This window comes from Lasiodiplodia theobromae (assembly GCF_012971845.1).
Source record: "Lasiodiplodia theobromae strain AM2As chromosome Unknown scaffold_19, whole genome shotgun sequence".
Classification (NCBI taxonomy): Eukaryota; Fungi; Ascomycota; class Dothideomycetes; order Botryosphaeriales; family Botryosphaeriaceae; genus Lasiodiplodia; species Lasiodiplodia theobromae.
In genome coordinates this window covers 769,999-796,465 of record NW_023336398.1, presented here as the reverse complement: position 1 = coordinate 796,465, position 26,467 = coordinate 769,999, and the positions used below count along the sequence as shown (strand labels likewise).

At 50.9% G+C, this 26,467-nt stretch overlaps 6 protein-coding genes across 6 annotated transcripts; 3 read left to right on the top strand and 3 right to left on the bottom strand.

Moving 5' to 3' along the window:
• Nucleotides 1-1,240: 1,240 nt before the first annotated feature.
• On the top strand, nucleotides 1,241-1,621 carry LTHEOB_6730 (uncharacterized protein; the record flags this gene model as incomplete). The annotated part of the gene is made up of 1 exon (XM_035516019.1): nucleotides 1,241-1,621. The coding sequence occupies one exon, from the start codon at nucleotides 1,241-1,243 to the stop codon at nucleotides 1,619-1,621; it is 381 nt and encodes a 126-aa protein (XP_035372765.1).
• A 2,303-nt stretch (nucleotides 1,622-3,924) lies between these two features.
• On the bottom strand, nucleotides 3,925-4,311 carry LTHEOB_6729 (Ubiquinol-cytochrome-c reductase cytochrome c1; the record flags this gene model as incomplete). The annotated part of the gene is made up of 1 exon (XM_035516017.1): nucleotides 3,925-4,311. One exon carries the CDS (start codon nucleotides 4,309-4,311, stop codon nucleotides 3,925-3,927), a length of 387 nt encoding a protein of 128 aa, XP_035372764.1.
• A 1,498-nt stretch (nucleotides 4,312-5,809) lies between these two features.
• On the bottom strand, nucleotides 5,810-7,477 carry LTHEOB_6728 (Carboxylesterase; the record flags this gene model as incomplete). The annotated part of the gene is made up of 1 exon (XM_035516016.1): nucleotides 5,810-7,477. The coding sequence occupies one exon, from the start codon at nucleotides 7,475-7,477 to the stop codon at nucleotides 5,810-5,812; it is 1,668 nt and encodes a 555-aa protein (XP_035372763.1).
• Nucleotides 7,478-9,663: 2,186 nt separating this feature from the next.
• LTHEOB_6727 (Phosphoribosyl transferase domain protein) lies at nucleotides 9,664-12,033 on the bottom strand (the record flags this gene model as incomplete). The annotated part of the gene is made up of 3 exons (XM_035516015.1): nucleotides 9,664-10,608; nucleotides 10,672-11,615; nucleotides 11,727-12,033. 3 exons carry the CDS (start codon nucleotides 12,031-12,033, stop codon nucleotides 9,664-9,666), a joined length of 2,196 nt encoding a protein of 731 aa, XP_035372762.1.
• Nucleotides 12,034-15,372: 3,339 nt separating this feature from the next.
• On the top strand, nucleotides 15,373-16,967 carry LTHEOB_6726 (Sugar transporter; the record flags this gene model as incomplete). The annotated part of the gene is made up of 2 exons (XM_035516014.1): nucleotides 15,373-16,628; nucleotides 16,685-16,967. 2 exons carry the CDS (start codon nucleotides 15,373-15,375, stop codon nucleotides 16,965-16,967), a joined length of 1,539 nt encoding a protein of 512 aa, XP_035372761.1.
• Nucleotides 16,968-20,061: 3,094 nt separating this feature from the next.
• Nucleotides 20,062-21,524, top strand: LTHEOB_6725 (O- protein; the record flags this gene model as incomplete). The annotated part of the gene is made up of 4 exons (XM_035516013.1): nucleotides 20,062-20,259; nucleotides 20,355-20,876; nucleotides 20,944-21,290; nucleotides 21,338-21,524. 4 exons carry the CDS (start codon nucleotides 20,062-20,064, stop codon nucleotides 21,522-21,524), a joined length of 1,254 nt encoding a protein of 417 aa, XP_035372760.1.
• Between the last annotated feature and the right edge of the window lie 4,943 nt (nucleotides 21,525-26,467).

The window sequence follows — 26,467 nt, the reverse complement described above, 5'->3', positions numbered from 1 at the left end:
GGCTACTTCCCCAAACAACGTCAAAAACGAGTTTCGATTATTAAATTGAATATACATTTAGAAAATCACGCACACTGTAGTGACGTCACGCAACACTACTTATCTCATCGATCATCACATTTTGATGCAAGAAACTTCCTGTGAGCTGTATCAGCACGTATAACCAGGGTTAAAGTGAGGCGATAAATCTAATGAGAATATGATAGTTCGCAGGTTCGGGGAATCAAACTGGTGATCTTTCGGTGTAATTGTAGTTAGCCTGTGCGGCTGCAGTGTCTTTCTGAAACCTCGGCGAAACTTTCCTACTCCATCTAAGCGTCCCACTTCAAACTGTCATCTGTTGTACTCCATGAGTATTGAAATGGAGAATTCGCACCGTTCGTCTGACCTATTTGCAGGTCTGCTACAGACTGAATGATATTTATGCATTGGTCTATCGATCGGAACATTGAGAGCCCCTCAGTAATAATTTCGATTGTGAATTAAGAAAGAGGTAAGTTTATGTCCCGCTTTCGAACGCAAACGTAGAACTGCTTCTTCTAGTCCACCCGAGGATTTACCAGATGGAAAAGATGGCTACAATAAAGTGGTACGGAAACTCTCGAAGAACAAGGCTGGGGCCATAGAAAGTTCTACTGTTGGAATGTCATATTAATGTGGAATTCGAAATTTGATTCAATAACAGAAATGGACATTCCACGGTGTTGCCCTCTCCGCATTTTTGTTAATGGTATGCACATACTTACGAAAATTCTCAATACAGAAACAAATGTGCACTATGACGTATATTCATAAGTAGTAAAATAAATGTCCTTGGGCACTGGTGTAGTGGGGTAATTGCTCTGGCAGACTATCGCAACCCCTGCATTCTCGGCCGAATTTCTGGTGACACTAAAGGAGTCGCAGTCATCAAGTAGATTAACTTATTGCAGACGAACGCATCCTTTGTTTGGTTCCTGATAGATGACCGGATGGATTCCAAGCCATTCGCCTCCTTTCCAGTTTGCTATTTGTCACTCCATTTGCGAGTTGGCATCTGACAGAGTATATATTCTACGCCACCTGTAAGTGTTCTATAGATCATACTGCGCACCTTCTCCAATTCCCCATCACTGTTTGCTTTCTACCACCTGTCCCCCCTCATTACCCGATACGCCATACAGACATGGATGCGATACATGCAGCGATGTCTTGCATTCCATGCACAAAGTCATCTCGAGAACGCCCCAACCCTGCCGAGATGAGCGACGAAGACATCGCCGAGCAGTTTGTCACAGCGCTCCTTGGCGCCGAAAAACGCGGAAAAGAATTAGATCAGAAACTGGATGATGTTGTTGGAGCCACGGGGTGGAACTGGGAAGAGAGGTTAGGGAAGGTCATACTGGCAAAGCTCGAGCGTGCCATCGCCATTGGCGCTCAGATGTCTTCTGCGATGAAGGATGCTGTAGAAAAATGTGTCGCTGCTGCTGAGGAGTTTGCACGGGAGCATCCTGTGTACACAACAATCATTGCAATTGGCGTGTTGGCCGTGCTCTCCCCTTGGGTCCTTGAGGCGGTGGGCTTTGGCGAGCTGGGCCCAATTGAAGGTACGCACATTTCTTCAGACCAAGGCAAAGAGTAATTCAGCTAACAGCTTCACTTCCACAGGGAGTTTTGCTGCTGCATGGCAGAGGATGTATGCAGGTTATGTACCGCGCGAAACACTGTTTGCATACCTTCAGCGTCTTGGTATGATTTGGCGACGATATCCCAAGGCAAACTGGCTGTTATGCGGTCGTACTTGAATCAATTTCTGTTCCCACATTCTCCACATGATCATTCTTGTCAGGAAATAACCGAGAAGACCCAAAACGATAGCAACCGAAAGAGCTCCACCCCCCATCTTTCTCGCTCATGGGCGTGACTTTGCAAAAGATGCGTTTAACAACGACATTCTCTCATCAATTTCCACCAGTCTCGTATGAAGGGACCCCCCTCTTCCATAAGTGCGACGAAATCCGGAGAGCGGCCCAGAGTATCGATTTCACAGACAGCATACTCCGAAACTAGTGACCTCAGATCATCTACGCGGCTACAGTAGTCTGGTGTGTTGGAGTACGCATATTCAATAAGCTCGACGATATCAGGGACGCGTGTCTCGTAGAGAGTAAAGTGAACAAGCGTTTCGTGAAGTTTCCACAATGTCAGTGCTCGAAGGGGCTCGATTCCAAATCTGTCTGCAAGCACATATAGCCGACAATGGGCCAGAAATACGGCGGTGTAGTTCTCGCGTTCATCTGAGTTCGTGCCTGGCTCGCAAGTATCCAGTAGAGGTTGTCGAGGCAAATTTTGACATGGTGTTTTGTTCTCGAATGCTTGTCTGAATTTGACCCTTCTCGATTCTTTCTTCTTCTTCGATTTACTGGAACCCAGTTGACGAGAATCGTAAAAGAACTCTGGAACAGGTTCAAAAATCTCTTCGATGATTTCTTCGGGCGGAGCTTCTGCCGGTACTTCCTGATCTTGTGGGTCATCCATTGGGGGTTCTGCCGTGGGTTCAACTTCAGGCGCAGAAGATGCTGCGGGAGGCATATCCATGGGATCAGCAGGAACTGTAGCCTCTTCTGCTTTGAGCTCCTCATAGCTCTCTCCAGTTGGAAGTGGTGTCGTGTAGTCACCCATGTAAGCGAATTGGCACAGGCGTATGAAGTCTTGTTCGTCAACATCGTCCAAAACAGCGGACCGAGTTTTTGCCTCCAACATAGGACCGTCGATCAAAGTACTCAATGCCTTTGATTGGAGCGCGAGGGCAGCTGCATGAACTACAAAGGGCTTTCTGTGTTCACCAACGAGAAAGGTGAATTGGTCGGAATGCAGGATCCTGCATAGGGCACACAATTCAATTAGCTTTTCATATTTCAAATGAAGAATTTGAAGACAGGGTGCCCTTACCTTTCATAGAATGTTCGGGGGCTTCCGAACGTTTCTGAGCTGTCACTTTCTTCCAAGTGAGGATCGGCCATCTTAAGCCTTATTCATGTATGGTCTAATTCCTCGCTGCGATTGTTGAGCCTTAAAGGGGGTAAGTAGAAGGGAAATCGCGGGAGGTCAGAAAAGGGAGTGGACATGGTTTGATTTATCGACGAAGCAGGACAGGGCCACGGGCTCACTTGTCACGGCGAAATCATAAGCGGGTCTTGATTGGTGGGCTGGATCTTCATGTCCGGAACAGCGCGCATTTCAGTGACGTCACGCAGCATTGCCACGTTGCTCCGTCCTTACGTTTCCACGCATAAAGCCTACCATGACCCAAGCGGAGATAAGACAGAACAAGGGGCGAAGCCAGGCAGAGAAATAGTTTCATTTGTCACGATATGCTGGCGCAGGCAGACGAGTTGTGGATGGCGCTGATAGAATTATAGGTTCTGTCCATTGCCACGTGGCTCGATGATCTGACAGTCTCTCAAAATATGACTATAATTCGCTGATTTCAAAATCCCGAAGTTAAAAATAACTCAGAACATTTCCAAGTAGCATCATGATCATACTTGGCACTCCTTACTCAAGGAACACCACTTACTTGATTTGACGAGAAGTTCTTTGTACGTGGCTACCAATTAATCGAAGAAATTCACTGTTTTGCCGAGTCTTTTCATACGCTGTTCGTCTTTGTCGTTCTAGCGATGTGAATCTGTCCTCAGAAAAAGGGAGTTTTGTACTTGATTATTATCCATGCTGCTTAATTGATGACGAAGATTTGAGCTGCAGTCTCTTATTTATAGCCATGCAGCGCGATTTGGGCTATGGGACTTGCAGTCCACTGCTTTTAATCCGCGAATGTGTCAAGAAACGGGTAAAGAACTCATAAATTCTCGAGCCATAGAACAGCCAGAAAGTATAATCGGTTGGGCCACAAGATGAGTTATGCGCCTCCACATTCCTCGCTTAGGCCTCCCCAGCACTGCTAACCTCTTCGAAAGATCCGACTTCTTCTTCAGGGAGTTGTGAGAGAATCGACTTGTCACACATTATTCTCTGCACAGAGTCCTCAAGTAGTGAGCCGATCCGCTTCTTCTCCTCGGCATCTTCTCTTTTCGTCATGGCGATGAGAGCTGCCTCCCGCTGGTTCAACTCCTCCCTTTGTTGGCGAATTGTTTTAAGGTTGACGTCCAGTGAGTTTTCCAAGAAGTTTTTGTGTAGTTCCATGTCGCGAGTTAGTGACCCGAGCGTCTGCGCAATTGCCTCCAACTGTGCTGTACGAAGAGGGTCGCGCAATGCTTCCGAGAGTCTTGCCGCGGACTGCACGAGCTGGCAGATTCCCCTGGCTGTCATGGGAAGGCGGTGGACGGCAGTGTGACGAAGGCGCCTGGCTGAAGACAAGGTGTCCTGAAGTGAGGGTATTTGCACGGCGAATGCGTGGGCGGGAACTTTGCCACAACGGTGGTTCAATATTTTCAGCCATTCGGTCAGCTCGACCGCCTCGGAGCAATCCCATTTTCGGCTGTCAAGGACGTCTGACAGCCACATACTGGCAAAATCGAAGCAACATTCTTCTAGAATCCGTTGTGTTGTCGTGAGGATGAGGTGCTGTGCTTTATATGGCACGTATGACGGATACAGAGTAAGGCTGGGATCAGCCTTGGAAATCGCACCAGCGTCCCCGACTTTGTCATTTTTCTCATTAGCGAAATTGACTCCTAGCGCTACACGGATTATGACATACCAGAGGGCGAATCTGAGTTTTCGATCAACGGTGCTGGAAGCAAGCAGCTCTTTGATGAAGGCCCCGCGCTCGTGCCTTCAACATTCTCCATCTCAGCATCAATGGCATTCAGGACTTCGGACTCTGAACGGGCTGCTTCGTCTTCAGATGCGGCTCTTTGAATACTTCTGGTGGTCTCCGATTCGTACAGCTCGGGAAATTCGACCTTGGCGTTCAATTCTGATTCAAACAAGCGCTTCTCTAGGAGATGGGTCAGGACCAAAACAACTTTTTGAAGGCCTAGCTCTTTGACCAAGTGCTTAGATAAGCCTCCATGGTTCTGAACTATCTTTCTGACTGCCTTTGGCTTTCTTATCTGGGAGGTAGTCGAGGAAAAAACGGATCTGTACGTCATAAAGATTCGGCGTTTTTCCTCGGGCGAGAAATCCATTCTGAAATGATTGAGAAATTCAAAATAAAATAATCTTATGATTTTGTGGTACTGTTGTCGTTGCTATCCTCTTCTACTTATATTTTGTTCATCTGTGAGAAAGAACACTGCTTGTGGCTGCTTTCAGGCAAATGTTCTTGGATTCTATCGATAACAAAAAGTTAAAGTGAGAGTAAAATATGTTTTCCTCGCAACTGGAGGAATGTATCTCCTCATATGGCTGTTTTCGTACAAAATTTGAGTTTGGACTTCCACGTTGATCGAGCAATTCTTTTTTGGAAATTGGCGAAAGTATTCCGAAGGTCTCTGCTATATATTTGGTAAAAGTCACGTAAATACATCTTTCGGTCAAGGATAGTAGTGATATGGTACGACGTATGTCTCATTTCCTTTGCTTGTGTACCGCACAGCAGTGTAGGCCATTGCCATTATTATCTGGTGATGAGATCGGTGAGAGAGTTGTTGGATGCTAGAGGTCAACATCGTGTTTGAGCAGGAACAACTTATTCCCCGCAAAGTCCTTCACAATTCACCTTCTGAATCCAGTACTATTACTGTAGACACATGTTGAGTCGAATTACATTCGTATTGAAACTGCACGTCATTATCTACATCAATTGCGACTGTCATCACTCCTTCCATGAAGCCCCAAAAAGTCAAAGCCTATCGCCACCCATTCACCACTGATGCAAGGTAGAGTACCAGCTCTCGATGAAACTGATCCGCTCGTCTTCATCAGAAATGGATCCCGCACCCCACTTGTCACCGAGCCACATAGTCTGCTTCTTATCCTCCGTCGAGGGTTCCCAGTACGTGAGGTTTCCACCATTCGGGTTTCCTGTCCTGATAAAGTTGGCCCAGTACCCAGCCATCTTGCTCTCGATCTCGTAGTCCTCCTCGGACCACGTGGCATTGTCGTACGCGGCGTACGGGATGTTGTTGAAAGCGTACCAGAGCTCCGCGCCGTGGTATGCACCCGCTTCCTGGTTCTCCGGCGGCGCGTGCGTGAAGTAGTAAGTGTAGACGTTGCTCTTGGCGCCGCCGGCGGCCCATTCGACGGACCAGCGCCAGGTGCCGACGCGGCTGAGGTCGCGGAACAGGGCGTTGCTGCTGGCGCTGGCCTGGCTGTCGTTGGCGCCCGGGTAGAGCTTGAAGAAGTCGGTCGAGAAGTTCTGGAACATGGCGCCGTAGTCGGTGAGGTAGTCGGCGGCGGTCACAGCGGTGTCGGGCGAGGCGCCGGATTCGTCCTTGTTGTTGCCGGTGAGGATGGGCACGTCGGCGTGGTCGCCCAGCTGCAGCGCCTCGCCGTAGCCGTGCGGCAGCACGTAGCCGTCGACGACGGGCCGCCATGCTGGAGGCTCCATGAAGGCGGCTGTGACGTTCTCGAAGGCGGTACCGACGAAAGTGGAGTCGTTCTCGTTGCCCTGCTCGATCAGCGCCTCGGTGGATACATTGCGGAGTTCTTCGATGGACGAGACGTTCATCGTCTTCAGAAACTCCACACCAGCCGCCTCGGCAGCGTCCTTTGTGCGATAGCTTGTTGCCGCGCTTCCGGTAATGGGGTCATGGGGGCCGCGGGCACCGCTCTCGGCGATGACGCCGTGGATGAGGCCCTTTGAAAGGGGACTCCACATCATGTCGAGCGCACTCGCAGAGCCGGCAGATTGTCCTCCCACGGTGACCTGGTCGGGGTTGCCACCGAAGTTGGCGATATTGTCCTGCACCCATCTCAACGCAAACTGCTGGTCCAAGATGCCGTAGTTGCCCGAGCTGTTATGGGCGCCGGACTCGGCAGAGAGGTCTGGGTGTGCAAGGAAGCCAAAAGAACCGAGGCGGTAGTTCAGCGTCACGACGACAATGTCCTTGCTCGCGAGACCAGATCCGTCGTACGTTTTGACGTCGGCGGAACCACCAGAGAAACGGCCACCGTAGATCCAGACGTACACGGGCAGTTTCTTTGACGCGAGGTCCGTTGTGTCGTTGTATGTTGGGTGCCAAACGTTGAGGTACAGGCAATCCTCGCTGGTGGTGTTCTTGCCGGTCGAGAAGATGCCTGCGGACGAGTAAGTCTGAGCACACTGAGGTCCGAATTCGGTGGCCTCCAGGACGTCTGTCCATGGCTCAGGGGCAGATGGAGCCTTCCAGCGACGAGAGCCGGTTGGAGGAGCAGCGAAGGGAATGCCCTTGTAGACGGTTACGCCATTGCGATATTCCGACCCCGTGCCCCGTATGTAACCATGAGTGGTGTTCACTGTCGGGTACTGAGCTGCTGCGCGAGGCAAAACGCTTGCGCCTGCAAGGGCTGGGACGGCAATGAGTCCGGCGAGAAGAGGAAAGAAGCCCATGATGAAACGATTGGCTGTATCTTTGACTTGGAGCGAGCGTGTGGCCGGTTGTGAACCTAAAATCTCCAGGTCGCAATCATGGCGAGAGTCTTATATGATAACGTTTTTGGACCTTTCAGTCTAACGGCGGGATATTTCAATAGTCCACGCAACGAAACGCGCAACTTGGGGGTTGCTTGTTTGTTACTCGTGCCGCTGGATGCCCTGGGCTGGCCTTGCACTTCGTGTGCGTCTGGCGGTAAACATGGTTTCCGGCTCTCGGCACTTCAAGATCAGCTCGAGCCGCGTCATGGTGTCTGTCGACTAAACCAACTAATGAGTGATCTAGGGGGAGAATAGGCGTTTTTGGGATGATTTATATGCTTGCCGAGCTACAACGGCTCGGATGCTCGGCTTTAGTGGCGCATCTCCGAGCGCCACAACCGCAGGTACTTTACTACTAAGGCTCATCTAACGACGGATATGGTAGCTCTTGAGGGGACATAAGCGTAGAAAGATAGTTCATTTCTTGATTGATTCCTTCTCAGTGGGTGAAGTGTAAACACCATGTCCTGCGAGAGATAGAGGTCAACTCTCTGGTGGCTGTTAACACCGATTATCAGGCCTTCTCCGCCTCGGTTTGAAGCTCGCATTCGAATGCGAAACACGAGAAACCTTCCTGACTAATCAACTCAGCAGCGGCTGCTGGTCTTAGTTGTACAGTTTCACCCTCTCAGCACAGGCTGTAATCAGAGCATCAGCGGATTGTTAGACCCGCCTATTACACGTCCGAATTATATCAAGAGACATAGCCATGCTGGAATGAGAACAAGGCGGATGCCAATACACGTAACAGCTCGTTCTCCATTCCGTTCAATCCTTCGGTCCGCTGGTCCTGAGCTAGCTTTTGGCGGCCCAATCCTCGATCCTGATCATGACAGCGAAATTAATGGAAGCAGGAGCGTGAAGACACGTAGAGCCATGGAAGTTTCCTTTGGATCTACATATTAAAGCTGCACGCTAAGATAAAGGTAAAGGAGGCGTTCTGAGTTGCCCGAACCACACACAAGGCCTGCCTCTCACAAATCCAAGATTCCAACATCCTCCCCTCCCTAAGAACCTCCAAAGACTAGAAGGCTTTGAATATTGACTCCCCCAAACCCACGTCGGCGCAGCAGTTCCCGGCCACGATGAATCGGGAACTCAGCCACGGTCATGACGCTGACATCCTCGGCGCTAATCCCATCTTCGATTAATAACTGTAGCACCGCGCAAAGCGTCTCTCCCGTGGAAAGCACATCGTCCACCACTAACACTGGCGCGCCCCTAGGGACCGCACCCCGCCCCATCTCGATCCGCTTCTCTTTCTGACTATTGGGTGACAATGATGAAACGTATGACTGGGGCTTGATGACGGTAACGGTGGGCGGGGGGAGCTTGCCGGCTTCGCGAACTAGCACTAAGGGTACATCAACTCTTAATGCCAAAGCCGAAGCAAACACAAAGCCGCCAGCCTCACAAGACACTACCGTACTCACTTTGGCCCAGTCGCCGGCGTAGTGAGTTTGCAACAAAGACGAGCACAGGGCTAGTCCATCCGAATGCTCCGAAATGCCGAGCACGTGGCGAAAGTCGACGCCCGAGCGTGGAAAGTCGGGTACTGTACGCACCATATCGGCCAGGCGCTGCAGCTTCTCGTCGAAGAAGGGAAGCAGGCAATATTCGGCGAACCTTTTAACTGCCTCCTTTCCGATCTTGTCATTGTTAAAGATAAGACTGGGGCGATGTTCTAAGGCCGTTAAATTCGACTTGCTACTATCGCCGTCCTTGTCGTTATTACCATCGTCGTCACAGCTGTAGACCCATCGGTTCATCCGCCGCATCACTTCACTGGCCTGGACGTGAACTTCGAGCAGCCTGCTGCCTGAAACCAAATGCGAGAAGGTTGCGACCGGCGCTTTGTCTCTTATTCCGGTAATAAACAGCACGTTAACGTCTACGGCACCGTGCACCACATTCAGAAAATGTTCCTCTAGCAGCTGAGGCCGTTGTTATATCTGCTTCTGGAAAAAGGCCGTTAATACTAGCCGGTGTTGCTCCTTGTAGGCGCGATTTAAACGCAAGCCGCCCAGGTCGGCACCGGCAGCCGCAGCGTATTCTACTTTAATCGCATCACTAATACTGGCCATACGTGTAGTAATGTTTTCCTAGATGCATCTAATAAACATGGATACCCAGATCTTGGCACAATAGTCCTTGCCGACGCAAATTTCACCTGTGATAAGAATGATAAGCTTCGGATCCTTTGGCGCTTTCGGGAGCGGACAGGCGTAAGACAGCATACCACGTGGGTCCATGCTATGTTTGAGGCGGGCCAGGCGCAGTCGGTTTGGCCCAAACGCCTCAGCTGCAAGGGCGGCGTCTCTAGGGTCCGGTCCAAGGTCAGCGCCGTAAGCTCCGCTACTAAAGGGCAACAAGTCCCCGGCGACGCTGTAAACCCAGCGCACGGCAGATCGTGCGGTTTCGGTGCCATCTTCGCTGCGAGGCCAGACACCTGTTATGACGCAGGCAAAGTCCCAGTCTCTACAGCCGAAAGCAGAAGCATCGGCCTCAACGTCCTGGATCGCGCCACCACCTTGCAGGAGATGGAGATAGCAGAGTGGGGTGGGACGAGTCTCAATGGCCGCAACTAAGCGGTCGGCGATGTCTGGTCGTCCAATGAGGTTCAAGAACAAACATCGCTTGAACGAGGATGTCTTGCCTCCACTGTGCCCGCCGTGCATCCCAGACAGGTACATCTCGGTCTCAAAGAGGCCAACGCTGTCTACAGTCTGGAAATCGTCACCCGGCCTCCACATTCCACCTACGGGCGTGGGAGTGGGTTCTAAAAAGGCAGACATAGTCATAGAAGATTGGAACGTGGTCATGCTAAAATGCACCTGGTCCGCATCCCAGTACAGATATGCGTCTGCAGAACAATTCCGGGGGAGCTTCCTGGCGACGAGTTCATCAAAATCGCTGAGCCTGCGCCGCGCCTCGCGGCTGTCACTCAGCGGGGCAACCCAGTCTTGAGTAAAGTAGGTCGGAGCCGTGTAAGCCTTGAAAGTCACACTGACAACGATGCCGAAGTTGGTCCCGGCGCCTTTTATCGCCTATAATAGATCGGTTTCGTTTTCCGGTCGAATAGCGCCGGCTGGCCGGTGTTGGCTTAGTACATGGCCGATGCAGAGGACTTGACTGGTGTCGACGCTGACTAGAATGGCGCCGACAATAGAGTCGCAGGCGAGGCCGTGTAATCTAGCCAGGTGCCCGATGCCGCCTTGTAGCCACAAACCCGCACCTACGCTTGGGCGAGCCCCCAGGGGTACTGTCACACCCGCTTCCATGCTCTTGCGGATGATGTCCCCCGTCTTGCAGCCAGCGTCGGCGACGATCAAGGAACCGGATTCGGAACCGGAATTTTCTCTATTCTCCCCCGCCGTGAGAATGTGTACTTGGTCAAAGGCGTCTATGTCTATCGAGACAACGTTGGGCAAGATGCAGTGGCTACTATGGCCCCCGCCGATGATAGCCAAGCTAAAGCTGTGCTCTAGAGCCCATTGGATGCACTGCTGGATGTGTCGGACCTCTGTCGGCCTCACGACCGCGGCGGGGAGATGAAACCGAGCCTTCCGGTTTTTAACCACCCTGTTCCCTTCCATCAATGGCACCTGCGCTACCAGCTCCGGCAATGTAGTCGCATGTCGTGTAAAGGCTGCTATGACGTTGGGCGCGCTGAACAGGAGATGGTTTGGGTCGGCTTCCTCGCGACGACCCAAGGCGCGGCACACCTTGCGCCACTGAGCTCGGATAGTCTTGTCCACATCCACATCCTGCATGGCAAATCCCGCAATGAAAGGAGCGAAACAGTTCAGTGTCTCGTCGTCATTTGCCACGCGAACAACGCCAGTAGGGAAAGAAGCCATTTGATGGCACACCAAGCCGTCGAGATGCAGAGCCTCGTCGCGATGAAATACCACCACCATTCCGTCTTGTGGTCGTTCAAAAAACATTCCCAGCGCCTTTTCGATGAACTTGCGTTTGGGCTTCATGCTATACAAGCTATGGCAGAATAGGATGATGTCGAATTTCTTGTCGTCACTGCACCCTCCGTTGTCCTCTAGAACGAATGGAGTTCGACGGATGTCGGCCGCACTTTCCAGATGGGGTAGCGGTGACTCCGTCTCGGGGTTGGAACCAAGCTATTCTCCCAAGCTTGCAGCAAACAAACCGTTAGGCTCGAATGCAGTGTATCTCTTGATCTTCCGTCTGAGACGGTCAGGAAGATATCCAAGCACGCTCTTCGGTCCAGGACCGATTTCCAGTGCAGAGATATGGATGCGCGAATCGAAGAGAGGGGCGAGTAGCTGAGAAAGTTGAGGGATAATGAAGTCTTGGTACGTCATCCATCCTGAGTCCTGTACCAAGACATTGAAGCCGGCGCTGTACTGGGTTTCGGATAACGGCTGCTCCGGGGCCGACGCCGTAGCCTTGGCCTCCTGCTTAAGAGCCCGCTTGAGAGACTCTAGAGTGGCCATTTTTTGTGATGGTGACAATGCTTAATGCTGGCCTTACTGAGGACTACAGCCGTACAGTGAAGCGGGTCAAAGATAGCAGAGTCACGGAAAGAGGGATTTTTGGCTGTGGAAGATAAAAGCAAGGTGGAAGAATTGAGGAACTTGTCTGTGATGGAAGATACAGTGTGTCAATTTATAAGCAGTATCCATTGCAGTGGACAAACAATAGTAGTTAGGAGTGGATCGCTTCCAGGGGTCCTCATGGCCGTTTGCAAGCACGGAAGGCTTTCGAAATCGATCAAACAAGTAGGCATGCTTCCACTTAGCTTGATTAGACGCTCACTAAGCGATTCAAAGCTCTTACCATGATTGGGTAAACGCTACGCTCATTCTAATAGGTATCCACCTATAACTCTGCTTGCAAGCAATCGAGCAAGCGGCTTAAAGGCAGGCGAATTTGCGCCGTTTACAAACGCAAGCGCTTGATTTTAGAAATTTGATCAAGCGGGCCCAAATGTCCGCTTGCAAGCCGCTTGCGCTTGCTGGGACCCCTAATCGCTCCACAGTTCTCATAAATGTTGCATACACGTTGCAGCATGCGACAGGCTTAGAAATCTGTGCAACGGCTGTTTTAGCCCATGGAATACCCAAACGCCCTTTGGGGTGTTGAGTCACTCATCGCTCCAAGACCTTCCGAATGGCTGCATTGGCTTGCCGTAGGAACTTGGTTTGAAGCGACCTTTCATAAAGACTTACATAGCTCCAAGAGCTTCCAAAAGGTCTAAACAGGCTGTAAAACTGCGTCTTGATGTCTGCCGATTTGGAATCCCACGAAGAGCTGTACCACATTCTGCGTTGGCTGATTGTTGCTTAGCGGCCCCTCTCATTTGAAGAGCTTTAGCACTCGCCCTCAACGAGCAGCCTCAAACATGCGCTGAACTTCAGGTCCATGAGCGATTGTTAATTCAAACTTTTTTTTTTGGAGAAAAAATGTCCTTACATTATTGAAATCAATGATCACGAGGGTCATGTCTCATTGGGGGTCCCGAAACGAGCAAGACAGGCTCACTACGTATGAATTCGAGTCTTCTCACGAGATACACTTTCCTCAGCTACGCGCATCAGTACTAGTCACATCATCTGAAACTAAAAGATGATTCTGATGAAATCTGGAAAGCCTTTCAGAATGTCGTCAAAAGCCCCCCGCCAGTTTCAAAACACTATGCATCACTCAGGACAGACATATTAGCATGGATATTGCTCCGGTCTTCATAGCTTTCAGACATGGGCTTAAGAACCCATTGATGAAGCTTGTCCTGAGCGGTCACGACATTAATCAACCGGATCAACTTGGCGACCCGATCCTACACAACCCGAATATTGCGTCGGAGAGCCCGAAGATCAAATTTGTCGTCAGTCTCGGTATAATGTCAATATACGTGATCGGAAAAGTCAGACAGTCTTGTTGAAGCTCTTGAGACGCGATTATATTCGCAGGGTTTACACATGGTTAAAGGAACCAGGGCTGGATGTCAACGCGCAAGACAATAAATGCTTCACCCCTCTGCACGATCAGTTGAGCAGACTACGTGTCTATGACGGACTCGCCGGCGCTTTAGCTTGTGGGCAATTATGCTGGACAGCAGGAAGGAAGAAAAAAGGGGACCGTACCGGGAAGACTTTGACGCGAATGTGGCAACTTGTATCCCGCTGCCGAATGGGCGACGCCCGTTTCCTGATTAGGTAAGTGTTCTCGCTTGAACTATTTACCGGCCAGGGACGCGACGCCTCGCTCTTAAGTGGCCCACGGAATGATGCCGGTACTTCGCCAGTGGAGCATGCGTCTTCGCCGCTTCTACGTTGAAATCTCGTTGAGCAAATTATGCAGGTGAGATTGAAAAGATTGCACCTCGTTCGATGGTCATGTTGACGTACATGTCTATGGAGACTAGCATGGGCCCGCATACAGAAGGTCGATTGTTTGCAAAGCTGGCAGAGTTCCGCTATCATCATTATCGACCAGTCAGAGCCAGTCTCTTCATTGGCTCCACCGCTCTGTTGAGATGACTAGTGCCAGGGGCGTTCACCGGTCGAACAACAAGTTGAGTGAAAGTACCGGCATTCAGATGTATTTCATAGCAAGTTTGCAGATTTGGTCTGTAATTTTGGATCTCTGGCCATGCTTGGAGCTGGCGGATATGGCAGGTCTGCACATGTATCTGGTGAGGCTTGCGTGGAAGGCACAAAGTGGCCCACGCCCGTGCGGAGATGGCACCAGAAATGATGACGTACAGGTAGTGTGCCAAGGCTGAGTCTATTGCATTCCCGCAGCAAAGCTTCGGACATAGGGGCATCTGCAAAGCTAGAGCTGGACTCGGCCGAAAGAGGTCCGCAAGTCGCGGTGAATAGCCCACGTAGCTCCGAGACACCTAAGTGGGCACTTCCTTCGCTGGCTCCACGCACAGGCGACGCGAAGAGCACCTGTCAAGCTTAGAGCATGCGGAACCGCCCTCAAATTACGCCGCTCTCAACCCACCGCGCTCACCTGCCCCACAATTTACCATAGATCAGGCCCGCCCACTGTCTTTCCTCCGCACGTTACCCCGTGGGCAGCCATCGTATTGTATTCCCATTTCGTCCCACGTCCGCATCTTACGCCGTCTGAGCTTCAGTTACGGCTAAATGGATGAACTGAAAGCACTGCCCTTACCACTCGTCAGAGACTGCTACCCCGGGATCGTCGTCACTGATTGTGGATTACGACGCAACAGAGGGGTTCAATTTGACTCGCCATGGAAAGAGTCGGCAAAGAGATAGGCACCTCTACAGCACTGCGTCATTCCCTCCTTCGGCTATGCGCCTCTGATACCAGATCTGCTTCGGTAGTTGTGCCCGGGCGTCGGGTAGCATGGGAGGCTTGTCAGCACTTGTGTTGAGCTTGTCCGAGCTTGGCAGGTTTACGGGGCCCACCCGGCGTTTCACTCTAGAAGCGCCTCAAAGGGCCCACCGTCGCCGCAGAGCGCCCGCAATATCCAATCACTTGGATGCATTCAGACATGGGTCATTACGAGGTGATGGAGTGAGCGAAGGAGAAGGGCGGGGGAAGCGCAGCCCCGACTTTGCCCCCCGCTTAGACTGCTACCTATCAGTGGCAGACAAATAAACCGAAGTCGACTCAGTCATTGGACCTGTAGCGCTTGTGTTGACCTCACATCCTCCGTTGAAGACATCCGAGAACCACTTTCCGAACTCTGCACTGTCAGGCTATAAATTACGGCTTTCCTCCCGTCGATATTGCGCCTTGTTAAGCCTTTTTTTCATTCCCTCCCTATTACTTTTGTCCCTCATCAATCACACCAAATGAGCACCAAAGGTGTTTTCGGCCTGACCGGCCGCGCCCTCGAGAAGCTCCAAGTCGCCCTGGTCGTAGCCCCAGCCTTCATCCTTTTCGGCTACAATCAAGCTGGTCTCGGTGGCCTTCTTACCGAACCTGACTGGGTGAAAACCTTTCCGGAGATCAACACCATAAGCGGACCCAACAAGAGCTATCATTCGACGATCCAAGGTGTGGTGGTTGCTACATTCGTTATCGGCGCGCTCTTCGGAGCATTGTCGTGCTCCTACACGGGTGATAAATTTGGACGCCGCGCTGTTGTTCTGGCTGGAGGGATTTGCACCCTTGTGGGGGAAATCCTTGAGTGCTCTGCTTTCCAACTGGCTCAGCTCATCGTCGGTCGCATCATCATCGGCCTGGGTATTGGACAGTTGAGCGCCACGGTGCCAGTCTGGCAGAGCGAAACCTCGGGAGCGAAGAATAGGGGCAAGCAGGTCATCGTCTGTGGTATTTTCATGTGCCTGGGTTACACCCTCGAGTCTTGGATCGACCTCGGCTTCTTCGAGCTAGAGGGCCCAGTAACCTGGCGTGCACCCATCGCAATCGCTATTGCTTTCTCTCTCATTCTCATCGCTTCCGTCTTCCTTTTCCCCGAGTCGCCGAGATGGCTTGTTCGCCAGGGCCGTATCGACGAAGCACGTAGTGCCATCACTGTGCTTAGGGGCTATAGCGACGAGAATGCTATGGAGTTGCAGGCCGAGTTGACCGGCATCGAACTTTCACTCGAGGAGTCGAACGGAGCTTCACTTAAGGATATGCTTAGCATGGGGGAGGATAAGCTTCTGTATCGCTTTTGCCTCTGCATCATGCTTCAGTTTTATCAGCAGATGTCCGGTTCCAACCTCATTTCTGTTTACACTACCATCTTGTTTCAGCAAAACCTGGGCATGAGCGGGGAGCTATCGCGGGTGCTCTCCGCAGGCGCTCTCACGTGGAAGTTTCTCTCCTCCTTCATTGCCTTTGTTTGCATTGACCGTTTTGGTCGTCGCGCGGTCTTCATCTACAGTGGCATCGGCATGTGCATCTGCATGATCTGCTTGGCAATTTGCACGTCGATGGAGCAGCATTCCGCTCAGATTGCGGCCGCCTTCTTCATCTACCTCTACAACTTCTTTGTCCCGGTCGGATTTCTTGGTGGAAACTTCCTCTATTGTACCGAAGTCGCGCCCATCCGCCTTCGCGTCGCAATGTCCTCCATTTCAACGGCGAATCACTGGCTCTGGTAAGTCACTGACCCACGTATCTTACAGAGCTCTCTCTGACACCATCTCCCATCAGGAACTTCGTTGTCGTAATGGTGACGCCCATCGCTCTCAATACCATTGGGTGGAAGTACTACTTTGTCTACGCCGCTGTCGCTTTCTGCATTCCTATCTCTGTGTATTTCCTGTTTCCTGAGACGATGGGAAGGAACCTCGAAGAGATTGATATGATGTTCCGCGAGAGCCCGTCTGTTCTGGCTACGCCACGCTTCGCAAAGACCAGACCGATTGCCATGCCTCAAGAATACGTCAATGAGAAGAGCGGTGTTGAGCACCATGGAAGTGATTTGGAGAAGTAAGGTTTGGCGTTTGGACGGAGGCCATGCGTTTGAGAGGGATTTCGGAGCAATTTATCTCTTCTGGATTTCGTATCCTGTAGTGACTCACAACTCTTAGACGGCGTGGCTGATACTTCTCCCGGGATTTGTGCTTCGGAGGAATTCGGGTTCATGGTGATGAAAATTAGCTCGGTTGTGCTTCTACGTCAAATTAAGACGTTAAAGTGGAGTGGCTCGGATGGAGGGCTAAACAGGTTTTTCCAGTGATGTGAAGGGGGAAATGGCTCTGTCACGAAATGAATGAAGGAGGAAAGTTCATGATAGATTATTACACGGCCTATGATTAGAATTGAGAATGTCTTCGCTGATAGAGAAGCAAGCACGCTGGAATGTAAAGTTCAGCTTGAATGTTCCCTTACAGAATCAAAATGCAATAAGTTTCTGTATCATTCGAGGCTGCCAAATATTCACATTCGGACTCCCTACTCGTCTCTATAGCCGTCCCAGAATCAATATCGTAAGCTCTACCATTCCTGAATTCAAACATAATGCACGTCCTGACCTCCACTAATCATCCTGTCACGAATTTAGGGCGCTGTTTGCTTTGATTAATCTTCTTTAAGATAACCCTGCCTCATGCTGCCATAGTTCTACCGGACAAGCGCATATCGCCTGACACGAGTTTCCACCCGGAAGCGCTGGGGGCAGCCACGCAAGTGTCATCGCCGCAGCTCAGCTTTGGCCTCCGTCATCTGGTCATTTGACAGTGGGTGATTTTCCAGCCGCGAGAATACTCAGCCGATACGGTGTGCATGTAGACGGCCTGATTTCCTGCGTCGGTAGAACTTGGAATCGGCAGAACTTACGGTAGAAAGATTACGCGATAAGAGGTATCACGGACCGGAAACGTCACAGATGCCAACAACTACCCAAATCGAAAGCAGTCTAGGCCCGAGAAAAAGATAGTGTCTTGATCGTTTGGTTTCGTGCTTTCTTCCTTGCCCCTCGAGATGGAGTGGTCGCTGTTGCGATGTTTGGTACCCCTTACCTATGGGTTAAGCTTATGAGACGTGCACTGTATCAATTTTCAGCCGGGTATTTTATGTGAAATTGCATTTTAGATCGTCTTTGCCGAAGTCAACACGTGTACTATTGAGACTGCTCGAATATCTTGTCATCTTCTAAGTCTGGAAAGGCAGGAAACAGCAGTCTCAGCCTGCTTCAAAAGCGCGCACGTTGGTGGCAAAGCCAGATTATTTACCACGCCTCCTACACTTATATCCTTTTCTAATACAAGCATAAAATTTGTCATTACAGACTGTCTCCTTTCTACCCACAGCTCTGACTTTTAGACGACGAATCACAATGGGTGTCTATCTCAATCGGAGAACCCGCTGCTCGCTGTACAGCTCGGTCGAGAGCTGAAACCTTCATCCAAGGACTTGCACCCCGTACTTCAAGTCCTGATTTCATCATAATTGTTGCAGCGAGATACATGTACAGCATGAAAGTAATCATGGTGTATTGAAGGCCCACACCAGCCGTCAAACTTTTCCTGGCTTCGCGAGGGAAGACGACGGTCTACCGAGCGGAGCATCATCGTTGCTGGCCAGACCGTAAGAATATTGTTGCCTCGACCAGTGGAATTCGATTGGAGTAGCGGTTATTATACTGCAGAACGATGGCCTGTTCGTTGTAAAATGTGTGGCTGGCATTGAGAATTGGTACGCTTCGTATTACTAACCATGATCGGCGTAACGTACCGCAGTGGGGCCTCGTTAAAAGGGTCCAACCAGTGGCATGATGGATCGGCTGGTCCGACGCCGCGCGGCCCTTACGACTAACTGTTCTTGGTATAACTTACTCCTGCGGCGTAGGATTTCACCACTCGAAACATACGAAATAAACCACCTCGCTGTAGTGCTTTACAAGAGCTAATCGTCATGAAAATTAAAGTGAAGATATGCGATTGCGAAATGAATCAATCGCTAAGTCCGGGGGAAATAGCTAGGCGTTGAAGCAAGCTGACAATTCTTCGGATACCTGCATTAAAATTTATACAAACCGTGGTACAGTCTGCCTGTAAGAAAATGAATTGCCGCTATCCGATCATGAAATTTAGCGCGGGACTGTCCTTTTGAGAACTTTGGTAGTGGATGGGAAGGATTGTGTGCCCCGCAGTAAATACGAAGCAGGTGCATCGTGCGGGATTTCTCTGATCGGATTAAATGGACGAGGCTGAGCCCGCCCAAACATGTCTCACTTAACACGATGCTAACCACTCCTTATACTTGTAACCACAGTAGGTCTTACAGAGTCAGTCTGGTTCGGCAGCAAACTCAAAACACAAGCCACAAATATGCACATACAGGGGGCCTGCCATGCGCTATTCAGCCTGGATGATAGAACGTTTCGATTTTTCGCGGCTGTGGGTTAGCTAAAGCGCAGGATTATGCAAGCTCATGAGCAATCTTCACTCATCTGTCAGGTTCGATTTGCATCTATCCTTTCTCTTCCGCCGCAGTGGATTCTACTCGAGCCTTTGCCATCGTGCAATATGTAGACCGCGGGTTCTTAGGTGTTCAGACTTTCTTGCTTCTGAACACTGAAACCAGTCGGTCTGCTCGCCTATTATTCGCAAGCCTTAGCATATCTCAGCCTTCTACTGTTCCAATATCGCTGCGCAAATCCCATATTCCTTCTTAATGGTAAATTTGGGCTCTAGTCCGATCTACGCTTCGGCGACTTTCAATCTGAATCACCTTTCGTCACATTTTTACTCGACCCCGTGGCAGTCAATGGCTACTACTGAAATGTATTGTCCACCATCAAGCAAAATTGCCATTTTCAGTAAGTCTGCTTTTTACTGCACCAGTTTTTGTACTGTGTGCGGGATCCATGTTACATCATTGATATAGTAGCGTTCCAGTATGCATGACTGACAGCCGGTTATCTCGGGCGGAATGCTTATAGAAGTACCAGTCTAGTAAACCAATGAGCAAGGTCTGTTTTCCTGGCGCATTTCTGATAAACAAAAGCGGGAAAGCAGTATATGAGGGGCATCATCTCATCGTTATCGAGGCAAGTAGACTGCCAAACGTGATCCAGAATCAACATGTCCTCGCTAATCGACCTTGCGCAGACTATCGCCGTAGAAGCCAAGCGCCTCGCCGACTACATTGAAGAAAACAATCTCCCCAATCCGTCATTCGCGGCCGATGGGCCAGCTTTCCTTCCCATTCCCTCAGACAACCAGCAACTAAAAGCCTCACAAGGTAGGCTGCATGCTGCAGCGCAAGACATTACGGCGCTGGTATTCGGCCCCGTCGAGCATCTAAAATGGCAAGCATGGAGCGCACGTCTCTCAACTCCCTCTCAATGGCGCGTCCTCTCGCTAATTCTAAATAGCAATTCCACGACAACGCCAGTCTCCACATCATCATCCGCTTCAAGATCGCCGATGCGATTCCCAATACCCCTGACGGGGCTACGTTCGATGCCGTAGCAACTACCACCGGCCTCCCAACCTCACTCATCGCGCGTCTCATCCGTCATGCCTCGCTCTACTACGTGTTCCACGAGCCGCGCCCCGGTGTTGCCGCACACACGCGGGCGTCGCTTGCACTCCGCACCGGCGAGGGGGTGCGCGATCGGCTTGACATGGTGTTCGAAGAGCTTGGGCCCGCTTCACTACGGGCCGCGCACGCATTATCTGCTTTCCCGGGCAGCGAGGAGCCGAACGAGACGGGATTCGGGTTGGCGTTTGGGGGGCAATCGCTTTACCAGTACCTGAGCGAAAGGCCGGAGCGCGCGCGCGTTTTCGGAGGCGCTATGGCGACGCATCAGGAGACGGCCGGGCGCATCAACAAGATTGACAGCTTGATCGAAGGTTTTAATTGGAAGGGTCTGGGACAGGCAACGGTCGTGGATGTAAGCTGAGCGCACTCCGTATTACGCACTACCATGCAGATCGGATGACTAACCAGCACCGGTTCAGGTGGGCGGGTCGCACGGCCAGGTGAGCATCGCCATTGCTAAAGTGGCACCTGAGCTGCGCTTCGTCGTGCAGGACTTGCCGACTACGGTAGAGCAAGGTAGGAAGATGCTCGACCCGGCGCTGGCGCACAAAATCTCCTTCATGGCCTACGACATGAACGACGTCCAGCCCGTGGCGGCCGATGTCTACCTTTTCCGTCACGTGTTCCCCAACTGGCCCCGGAAGTATTGTGTCAAGTTCCTCAAGAACCTTGTCCCGGTCATGAAACCGGGAGCAAGGGTCATCCTCAATCAGGGCTGTTTGTCCAAATGCGACACTTTGCCCCGTTGGGAGAACAAATTCATACGGTGAGTTTTCATAGGCTGTGCAGAGTTCTGCTAACAGGCTGTCTTAGGTGTACCGACATGTGCATGTTGAGCAAGTTCAATAGCAGCGAGAGAACTGAAGAAGAGTGGAAAGAAATCTTCAGATTGGCTGACCCGCGCTTCAAATTCTGCGGGGTCCGAGACAATGCCAGGGATGATGTGTTCTTCGTCTACGAAGCTGTATGGGAGGAAAATGGGTCTGAAGTGCCGAACTAAGGACTTGGTGGTAGAATCGACTCTTCACTCATGTCTGTTATAAGATTCGGTCCAAAAAGCCGACCGTCGCAAAGCATCATGATCGTCCATGAGTTTCCCTGCTGGCGGATGGTGACGTGATGATCGCTGAATTACCAAACAAAAAGTGGGGTCTGGTAAACTGCATACGCTACGATCCATTCTAACACGGCGGCCACTTACTCCAACGACGTTGGAGCTCGGCAAGTTATGATATACGAGAGCTTATGCTCAATTGCTTGTGTTACTTAGAGAATTCCCGAATGCCCTCGAGGTTCTCTCGACCCTTCGAGACTGAGAAGCCCCGCAGTAAGCGTCCACTAAAGTGGAGCGACGCGACGCAGATGATGCGCTGTCAGCAGCCCATCCTGGCTGCGCTGCTGCCTGGCGAAAACGGCATCAATTTCTCCCACCTTAATTACGAGGCGTTCAACAGCACCTGACGGTAGAACGCTAAATCGCTTTCAATCTCTTCGCTTACGCTCGTGACACGTTCCATACGGTTTCTACCTCCAAATTGACACCCGACTTCGTGAATGGGCTCTCTCAAAGGTCACTTTATCCGCATGGCAGGAAATACCAAATCACAGCTTGGGCGGAAGAGGGGTCTCGCTCCAGATGGTGTCGACACGGTGCCAAAGCGCACCAGACCAAATCCGAGCGAATTGCTCATGCCATCCCCTCGATTCTCTCCAGGCTCCTCTACGTCCCACACATCCGCAACTCAAATTGATCAGTCCCTCTTTTGCGAACGATGCAATACTGAGAAATATCCATGGAACATACTGGAGGAAATCAGAAGGCCCATGTGTGGTGTCTGGCTGAAAAAATTATTGGTTGAAGATTGGGAAACCGATACGCTTCCTTCCTGTCCCTGCTGCCAACTCCTGCGACATGCCCGCTACATCCGCAAAGAGAACCGGATTTCGAACCACGTTGCTTATTTCTATGTGGTCTCGGATCTCGAGAAGTCATCGGCTGAAGACGAACCTTTACGAGTACTCGAAATTACAGAGGACTTTTTGAGCGTTCGACAACCTAAAGAGTCCTGCCAGGTATTCAAAGAACCGTTTCAGGAAGCACAGCACCGCGACCGTATCAATCTTTCTGTCTTTAAAAAGCAAATCGCAATTTGCAAGCGCACACATGCCTGCTGCAATCTTCAAGTTCGAAAGCAACAGAGAGTGGTGGGACTCAGGGTCATTGACTGCCGAAGAAGGAACGTTGTGCTTGCTCCTGAAAGCTGCAAGTATGCCGCTCTCAGCTACGTTTGGGGCCCTCCTTCAAATCCTGTGGGTGATTTGCAGAACTTTCCACAGACCATCTCAGATGCTATGACTGCAGCGCTGGGTCTGGGAATCAGATTCCTGTGGGTAGATCGATACTGCATCAACCAGAACAACCTGACCGAGAAGCATTCCCAAATCCAGCAGATGGGCTCAATTTACAGTCAGGCCGAGGTCACATTCATCGCAGCCGCCGGAAGCGGGCCCGGCCATGGCCTACCAGGAATTTCACGCCGACAGCCAAAGAAAGTGACAGGAATTCGCATTGGCCAATACGTGCTTCAGCCGTTGCACGCGTCATCCCAAGAGCTTTTAGCCAGGTCAGCCTGGATGACTCGTGCTTGGACCTTTCAGGAATTTATCCTTTCTAAACTTCGTCTGGTGTTCACGGATCAGCATGCTTTTCTCCAGTGCCAGACTTCAATGATGGAGGAATGGCCTGCTTCGGCGTGGAAGTATACCTTCAGTCCCACTGAATTTGTTGATATGGGATGCAATTTGGACATCGCATTCCCATTCGACCCACAAATTCCCCATATCAACCAGGTCATAGATCACGTTCAAAGTTACTGTACGAGGCAACTATCTTATCCGTCGGATGCTTTGAATGGGCTTTCAGGAGTCTTGTCAATGTTTGAACATGGCTCAAACCCTGTGCACCATCTCTGGGGCCTTCCGTATTCGCCAGTGAGACTTGGAAAACATTCCCGAATACATCTACCTCTAATGTGGAAGACACAAAATGGAACCTGGGAGTCTGATGGGGAATTCGCTTTTTACCGTTCTGCCATTCGACGAAACCAATTCCCGTCTTGGTCATGGGCTGGTTGGGAAGGTGTTCCTGCATTTGCTGTGCAGGACATTGACCGGCCTCTGCCCCTGCGCATTGAGGTCGAAAAGGAGGACGGTACAGGGTTGCTAAGCCTGGAAGAATTTTCAACCCAACAAGCATCCGGAAAGAGGATCTCAGCTTCTCGATTCCTCCATATCCAAGGCTGGACGCATCCTCTGGAGGTTGCCTGGAATCAGCACAATGGTAAGCATGGTAGTATCGGCCCTGTTGTCCGACTGCCAAACATTGGAACCTGCCGCGTCAGGAATGCTGCATGTTCAGAAAGCGAACTCCAAAGCGGAGAACGGGCAATAGGGGATCTAGTCGCACTCATTACAGGTCACTCTACCTGGATCGGACCTGATTCAGTAGGACAACCCTGTCTGTCACTTCACTGTTTAGTAGTCGAAAAAAAGGACAATGCAGCTGAACGATTCGGGGTAGTTGACCTGCCGTTAAACATCCCTCTTCAGGGGAATGAGGGGTTTGGGAAAGTAATCTCGAAGTTACGGGCCCAGTTTCCCTTGATTAGGAAAGAGCGTCTTCGACTTGGGTGAGCGCGGGCAAAGTCCAAGGACGCAAGCATATCTCAGGTGGCGCAATTGAATTCAACCACATATGTTCCTGCAACATACACTGTACGAGCTTCGCTTTGTGATTTAATGTTACTGCCATGACTTCCATCATCACCAAAGGCCCCACAGCTAACACGAAGGGTCATAGTCTTTGTGACAACGTCGATCGTTAGCAGCCAGTTTTGCCAGGTTGCCAGCCCATGCAGCCACTCCCATAGTACCGTTAGTATATAAAATTAATTCTGAAGTACAGTTCAACGTCGCTAAGACTTATAGTGTGCACCCTGTGGCAATCAAAAAGGTATTTAGAACTTAGAGCCATGATGCTCTATACTGAAGCTCTCGTTCCAAGCAGCCTTGTTTTAATGACAATCTCGTCAGTTGAACTCTGAGACGGTATGTTTGGAGAGCTTAGTTGAGCTGAATAGCCGGGGGTGATTGCCTTCCACCTGGACGTTTGGCTTATTCTTGTTCTTCTCGCAGGTGGCGACACAGACTGCAAGACGGCGCAAGGCTGAGACACTGAATGAAGCCATGCTATCGTTGCATCGCCTGCCCGGAATGCGAATATTGGCCAAGAGCAGCTGGCGCAAGGCGTGGTCAACATATCGGGCGACTGCGGGCACATAATGCACTCAGTGAGTCGCCGTGTCTTTTTTTGGGTAGTGGTTGCATATGGGATGCGAAGATTGTTTGATGCGAGATCGTTCCGGCACCATAGGCTGTTTTCTGGCCGCCCCTCAGCGCTTCAGGTCGCATTCTGGCCAATCCCTCACTTTCAAACTCTGCAGCAGGTCACAGAGTGGCTGCATGGTGTCGCGTTCAAGTGCGCTTGGCGTGGGTGAGGCTGGCTTGGTGCGCAGCCAAACGGAGCTGAAGAATAATGCACGCAATACTCAGAGGCGTATGCCGGGGGGTTATTTTCGGATGCCCCGCGCTTTGTTTAGCAACAGGAATACGGGCTCTTAGGGAGAAAACTGGTGCTTTCTTTTGTTTTGTTTTCTTTTTCTTCGTCTACATAAAACTTATCAGCGATCAGACAGGCTCTGGCAGACACTACGTGCAACGCATTTGCCGATCCAACTATCCGCCTCCAGTTTCTAAACAAGCCCTAATTCGTGATTGGTCCAGTCTTATGCAGCAGTTTCTTTCTTCTCTTTTGCTATTTTTGGACGGTACGTCACCTGATTCTTGCACAGTAACCTGAACACCGGGCGATAGATGCACAAGCAGCATGGAGCCGCCCACTTCGAGCCCTGCAGGCTGCTTGTGTATTGAATTAGTCTGGTAAAACTCGCGTAGAAAAAGTAGCGCTGCGTCAGTTTGAATCTCATTCGGAAACTACCGCAAGTACTTGGCCCTGCTTCAATATCCTACGGGAATTCACCACGTAATAATTGTTAGCCTCCATATGGTATTTTAATCCTGAGGTGCCCCGCACTTTTCGCTGCACTTTGTTGGATCAGCATCTTTGCAGGCGGGGAGTGGGGTAAGTTGGTGCCATCTCGGAAGGACATCCGACAACCCGCTCCCCTCGGCTTCTTTCCGAGGTGACTAAGCCGGTCAAGATGAGAGCCCGTTTCCCACTGGGAGAGCCCTGTAGTCGGATGAAATCACAAATTCCTCGGAAATGAATCACTTCAACTAATTTACACAATTCACTGTTCGACCTGCCCGGCTTGACGGATCTGTATTGCCACATATGGAGGGAAATTACCCCCCGGATATCTGTATCGTGCCCTGCTTTCAGAGTCGGGTTAACTACTCGTGGATAACTCAACCTCTTACCAAGATTCAAAGCCCAGTACAGCATAGGTAGACAGTTGGCAGGGCGTTTGAAGGTTTGAAGTCGCTGAGTTTGGTACGGAAGCAGAGGAAGAGGTCAAGCTCAAGTCTGCTAATAATGGAAAGTCAACGCTTCCCCTGCAAGCCCATCGAAATCATAGCCCGCATCAGAGACGGGCATCTATCTCCACGTCTCCTACAACCCGTCACCTCTGGGTTCTTTTTCCCTTTTATGAAGTCCGTGGAACGCGATCGGACTTCGGGTGTCTCCCGAGCGATCCCGGCCCGTAACCCATGTCTCGGCTTCGCTTCCCGCAGGCATTGCAATTACCTCAGAGTGCATGCCTTCAATAGAATTCGGACTGAAGCATTTGGGGATATCCGAGCTCTACTCGGCATAGATGTGAATCGGTACTATAAGAAAGCAGCACGCCACCATTCCCATCC